The 6,660-nt window shown below is 45.5% G+C and overlaps 1 protein-coding gene across 1 annotated transcript in view; it reads right to left on the bottom strand.

The window, feature by feature from the left end:
- LOC107299436 (zinc finger protein 260-like) overlaps positions 1 to 6,660 on the bottom strand; it is a gene marked incomplete at its 3' end in the record, with an annotated part of 27,768 nt that overhangs the window by 11,163 nt on the left and 9,945 nt on the right. The window contains exon 4 of the mRNA XM_029286777.1: positions 3,614 to 4,366. Coding sequence (XP_029142610.1) covers positions 3,614 to 4,366 — 753 coding nt within the window. The remainder of the gene's footprint in view (positions 1 to 3,613; positions 4,367 to 6,660) is intronic.

Genomic DNA, 6,660 nt, shown 5'->3' with positions numbered 1-6,660 from the left:
GCCACCGGCAACCAGTGCAGCTCGCGCAGCAGCGGTGTTACATGGGAGCGACGAGTCCCTCCCAACACCGCCCGCGCGGCCGCGTTCTGGACCAGTTGGAGCCTCCGGGTGCTCCTCAAGGGGAGCCCCATGTAGAGAGCATTACAGTAGTCCAGGCGGGAGGTGACGAGGGCATGAGTGACTGTGCGCAGGGCGTCCCAGTGCAGAAAAGGCCGCAACTGGTGAATCAGGCGTACCTGATAAAACATGATGGTTGTCGAGTCTGCAAGTCTTCCCCATCTCCCAAAGTCATTTCCACATACCATTACCCCATCCCTATCTGTGTTCCATAGAGGTTGTTTCTCATTGATTCTTTGTAAAAAGGAGAAACATAGTGTGATGACCCAGGACACAGCACAGAGGCAACGCAGTCAGCTGGCAATTCAGCTGGCGGGTGTTGAAGGAGCTGGCGTGGACGCTAATGGCAGGACACCCTCTCGCTTCAGCAGCTTCCCTCCCCGAGGCTCCAGCACTCCACCTGCTCCTTTGGTCCTGGCCTGCGGCCTCCCCATTCACCTCTCAGACAGGCCCGGCCAGGCTAGGAAGGCAGCCTTCCTTGATCCCCAGGGCAAAAGCCCCCCACTTACAGCTGGAGGAGTGTCAGCCTGGACTCCACCACCTTAGCGCCCTTCCCGCAGCACAACCCCCCAGAAACTGGCCTAGCATGGGAAGGTAACACACCCTGCCCACCTGGATGCTTGGTCTGTCACCACGCTCTCGCCGTCTTGCGTCTCCACCCCATGCACAGGCCCTGCTCCCGTGCACTCGCAGCCTACTGGTTCTGGCAAAAGTGAGCCCTACCCGAAATTAAGTCTTAGTGCTTATTTCAGAGACCAAAAGAAAGTAAGACAGGGTCTTATGTCAACGCTGCAAATACTGTATATTCTTGCTTTGACAATATGCAGAACTGTCTGGTATTTTTATAGTTAAATCAGGCAACAGTGAAAGGGGAGGAGAATAAGGAAAGCCCGGGAAAAAGGAACCGGAAGTGAATCACATCTTCCAAGTTAATTGGAAGATGTGAACCATGACCCCAAAATAGGGGAGGGAAAAATGCNTGTATATTCTTGCTTTGACAATATGCAGAACTGTCTGGTATTTTTATAGTTAAATCAGGCAACAGTGAAAGGGGAGGAGAATAAGGAAAGCCCGGGAAAAAGGAACCGGAAGTGAATCACATCTTCCAAGTTAATTGGAAGATGTGAACCATGACCCCAAAATAGGGGAGGGAAAAATGCCTGGAATGTATGTGCAACGAAAAAGAAAATCAGATCTAAGCATTCCACCATGCCGTACTGACATCTCTGTAACCTTAATAAAGGCTTTTAGGTTAAAAAAGTGTTTCGTTAATCAGACACATGACATCTTACTTTTGGGGAAACACGGTATTGGGCTCAAGAAGAAAGACATCAGTAAGGTCACTGATCCAACATCAGCAATTTCCAAATTCTACTGCTTGTTCTGTTTCTTCTCTGTAGCTACATGGATGGTAAACAAGATTTCATACAAACCAGACTGTTGCACATTCCATGAATTAGTAAGCTCTCTGTCATGTCTGGATCCTGAGATGACAATTAAGTTGATTGCTGAGAATAAAGCTCAATCCATGGATTTCATTTATTTTTCCTGAGTGGATCATTTTATGGGAATTAAGCATACTCAGTGATGGTGGTTCCACTTCTTAAGTATTTCCAATTTTATCCTGTGTGGATGCCACCGTGATAACCAAATGTGCTGCAATGATTAAAGCTATATTTGCACTTGGTGCTCAGAAGTTTGGAAACAAAACCTTGCAGAGGCCAGGCACTTTAGAAAAAAAAAACTGACAGACTCCCGTGGTTCATGATGATTAAGTTTTTCTTTTTGAGCAAAGCACTTTCCATATTCCATGAATAATAATAATAATAATAATAATAATAATAATAATAATAATTATTATTATTATTATTATTATTATTATTTAAATTTATATACCGCCCTATCTCCCTTACGGGACTCAGGGCGGTGAACAGGCAATAATAAAAATCACAATAAATATTAAATAAAAAGCCTGCTCTAAAATACCCCATATAAAAACCCCTACCAAAACACAATCAGAACTATGCCAGGCCGGCCGCATAGAATAGATGGGTTTTCAAGGCTCGGCGGAAGAGGCACAGGTCCGTAGCTGTACGTAGGTCGGGGGTAGGTCATTCCAGAGGGCAGGAGCTGCCACAGAGAAGGCTCTCCCCCTGGGGGTCGCCAGCCGGCATTGACTGGCCGACGGCACCCTAAGGAGGCCCTCTCTGTGGGAGCGGACTGGTCGAAGGGAGGTATTTGATAGGAGGCGGTCTTGCAAATACCTAGGTCCATTGCCATGGAGCGCTTTAAAGGTTGTTACTAACACCTTGAAGCGCACCCGGAAGGCCACAGGCAGCCAGTGCAGCTCGCGCAGGAGAGGTGTTACATGGGAGTATCTAGAGGCCCCAAAATCCCCCACACGGCCACATTCTGAACTAGTTGGAGCCTCCAGGTGCACCTCAAGGGGAGCCCCATGTAGAGAGCATTGCAATAGTCCAGGTGGGAAACGAGGGCTTGAGTGACCATGCGTAGGGCGTCCCGATCCAGAAAGGGGCGCAAGTGGCGTATCAGGCGAGCCTGATGAAAAGCACCCCTGGCCACGGCCGTCACATGATCGTCTAAAGACAGCCAAGCATCCAGGAGGACGCCCAGTTGCAGACCCTCTCCGCAGGAGCTAATGACTCGCCCCCGATAGCCAGAGATGGAGCCAACTGGCTATGTCATGACGCCGGAAACCACAGCCACTCGGTCTTGGACGGGTTGAGTCGAAGCCTGTTCCTCCCCATCCAGACTCTCACTCCAGTGGGCATCCTTTCATGAAGATTAAGATATCCATTTCAGGTAAAGGTCTTTCCACATTCCATGCATTCCTTTGATTGCTCCCCAGTGTGAACCTTTTGGTAGCAATTAAGTTTATTGTTGCTAATAAAGTTCTTTCAAGATTCCCTGCATTTATACAAGGGGTGTCAAACTCAATTTCATTCAGGGCCGCATCAGTATTGTGGTTGCCCTCAGGGGGCTGGGTGGGTGTGGCCAGGGTGGGTGCGGCCTACTGGGTGGGTGTGGATGGAGCAGGTGTGGCCTACGGGGTGGGTGTGGCCAATTCTACATCGTTTGCGTCAAGGGTGCCTGTGGGGGCCTGGGCAGGAGTGGGATAGATCTGAGGGTCTCTGGCAAAAGGGGGTGGGACCAGGGCAAGTGCCAAGGCATGGTCCACTGGAGGAGCCTCACTGTTCCTCTCAGGCCATGCGGGGGTGGGGGGGCTTATGGAGCTAAGACTGAATGCATTTCAGCATAGATGGCCATCACAAAATTGTACATCGGCTCCAGGCTGGCTTGGGCTAGGGCCAAGGCAGCGGGGGCCGTTCCCTCACTGTTTCCAGGATGGCTTCATGGGCCACATGAAACCACTTTGCGGGCCGCACCCGGCCCCCAGGCGTTGTGTTTGACATGTCTGATTTATACAGTATGGATCCTTTGATGAAGAATAAGATTTCCTTTTCGGGTAAAGGTCTTTCCACACTCCGTGCATTTATATGGTCTCTCTCCGGTGTGCATCCTTTTATGGAGATTAAGATGTCCTTTTCGGGTAAAACTCTTTCCACAGTCTGTGCATTTATATGGTCTCTCCCCAGAGTGCATCCTTTCGTGACGATTAAGATTTCCGTTCTTGGTAAAGGTCATTCCACATTCCATGCATTTATATGGTCTCTCCCCAGTATGGATCCTTTGATGAAGATTAAGCTGTCCTTTCTGGATAAAGGTCTTTCCACATTCCATGCATTTATAAGGTCTCTCCCCTGTGTGGCTCTTTTGGTGGAGATTAAGATGTTCTTTCCATATAAAGGTAATTCCACATTCCATGCATTTATATGGTCTCTCCCCAGTGTGGATCCTTTCGTGACGATTAAGTGTTTTTTTACGGGTAAATGTTTTTGCACATTCCATGCATTTATATGGTCTCTCCCCAGTGTGGATCCTTTCGTGATCATTAAGTTTTTCTTTCTGGGTATAGGCCTTTCCACATTCCATGCATTTATAGGGTCGCTCCCCAGTGTGGATCCTTTGGTGGCAAATAAGATTACTGTTGTTAATGAAACTCTTTCTACACTGGGTGCATTTATACGGCCTTTCCCCAGTGTGGATCCTTTCATGAAGTTTAAGACTTTCTTTCCAGGTAAACGTCTTTCCACATTCCAAGCATTTATATGGTCTTTCCCCGGTGTGGATCTTTTGGTGGACATTAAGATTACTTTTCCTGCTGAAACTCTTTCCACACTGTATGCAGAGGCTCCTCTTTCTGCTCAGACTGGAATCCACCAAAGATTTTACAGGGGTATGTGGTTTGCATTTCCAATACAGTTTCTCTGGTGAAGCAGAAGCGAAGGATTTGTTCTCCATAGTATCTACAGGCATGCAGTTTTTCTCTGGTCTGGTTTCCGCCATAGTTATGTAATTCAAATTCATGTTTTCTTTTTTCCTATATTTTCCTTTTCCCATTTCTTGCTGATCTTGCTGGGATAGAAAGCCGCAAACAGCAAGAGAAGTAGATGACCTATCCCCCCCATCTTCTGGCTGTTTTCTCTTTAGCCTTTTGGTGTCTCTCTGATGCCCAAGGATTAGTACTTTTAATTCATTCTTCTCTATTTGAAGTAGATTTAACCTTGTTTGCTTGCCGTTCTCATTCACAAAAACATCATCTGCATGAAAAAAAAGAGAATTAATATTCTGATTAGAATTTAGAAGGCTGAAGGTGAGGTGTCTCCCCCCCCCCAAATATGCTAATCTGTGTTCCTGGTTTGGTAGAATCCACTTGTCCAGCCAGGATGTGATATCTGCAAATTATTATCCAGGAGTCTCTAGATTGTATAGAAAGAATGTTTTCAGCTAAAAAACTGGTTAAAGCTTTGGTGTTAATCAGTCTATCTATTCAATCACTTCCATGGAGTATCTAGGACATTTCTTAATTCTATGGTGAATACTTCTGCCAGGGCCCTTTAGAGAGTTGAACATCCTGGTCTTACCCAGAGCAGCCATATTCCTAGAAACCTCCTGCATGACTTCTCTGCACAAGGCCTTCTGGCCAGAATCTAGCAGCCTCCATTCCTCATCAGTGAAGTCCACAGTCACCCCCATAAAGGAATCAGAGATCTAGAAAGAGAAAAAAGCAGACAATCCCAGGAAACAGTTGAAAGTTCTCTCTCTTACTGCACACAACAGAAAACACACATGTGCGAGAGACCAAATGGACATTTTCTTTCAGGACAGATTCATGTCATCCTGTCCACATAGTCCGTGGGGCTAGAAAGCTGCAGCTGCACAAATCACGGCTTCCAGGTTGTAGAATGCAACACAGCCAACCATGGGGAGCTTCCCACTGGCCTGGGGTAACTCAGTAAGTAGGTTTATGGCAGAAAATTCACTAGATGTACTTGCGTCGCTGACCAAATTCCTGAGAAAACAGGACAGAGCCACTAGGAACATCTTTACTAACCTATTTCAAAATATTGGTAATGTCCTTGAAATCCCATGTCATTTGAACAACAGTTTTATTGTCACAGCCACTTAGTGTTGACTTATATGTGCTATATTTTTCTTGGTATACTTACAGACACATTACAAGAAAGACGGGTGGCATAAATATTTAATAAAATAAATTCTTCTCAGGTGTGTTTAATCTGTTATTGTTTCAATTCATAGATTTCATTTGTAACTGTTTTAAGTACTCTTCTTAACAGTATTCAGAAATATTAAACTCTTTCTACAATTAAATTACATTTCTAACACAAAGTTCCATGCCTGTGAATTGTCTCCCGTTTGCATCCCCAGAACAGTCTTGAAAGCCAAATGTGGGTTGACACTGTGTTCAAGTACACATAGACTCAGTTTTCGGTATTAAACACAGCTACTGAATGGATGGAGCTGGAACGCTACTATTCTCAGAAGAAACTTGCACTTACCTGGCAAGGTGGCGAGAGTTGGGTCTTCCTGAAAAACAGTTGATGAATAGAGCTGGATCGATCTCCTCTGCCCCGGAGGTCTGCTGAAATCTCCTCTGTGAACGGCTCCTGCATTTGAAGAACAGTCTGATTTATAATCCATTTTCAGAGAACAATATCTATGACAGTTCGCATTCCTTATATTTTGTTTTCCTATTTGTATTTCCCCAACACAATTCAGAGACACTTCAGGGACTCTGCATGTGACTTAAAACACCAGGCTGTGTTTTTATGTACATAAACTGTAAGGGTGTGTTTCTCTTACTATTTTGGCATTATAGGGCTTCTTAAATGTGGCTTTGTATCAGAGGCCATTCACATAAGCCAGTTCCTTCCCCTTTATATAGATTCAGGTGACAGCAGATCACAAAGTAAACACTAATTATTATAAAATATGTGGATAATATCAAAGGATGCAGAGGTGTTAAGGAAGAGAATGGTTAATTTAGGAAACAAGAAGAAATTAGTTCTCCAAATATGGGGAATTTCAGAAAAGCCTGCAGAGTCATATTTTTAATCTGTCTTATTAGAGATGGCTAGATCTCTGATCCTCCCCCCCCCC

The sequence above is a fragment of the Protobothrops mucrosquamatus genome, unplaced genomic scaffold (assembly GCF_001527695.2).
Source record: "Protobothrops mucrosquamatus isolate PMUCROS unplaced genomic scaffold, P.Mucros_1.0 scaffold4912, whole genome shotgun sequence".
Taxonomy (NCBI): domain Eukaryota; kingdom Metazoa; phylum Chordata; class Lepidosauria; order Squamata; family Viperidae; genus Protobothrops; species Protobothrops mucrosquamatus.
This window is presented reverse-complemented; position numbering and strand designations above follow the sequence as displayed.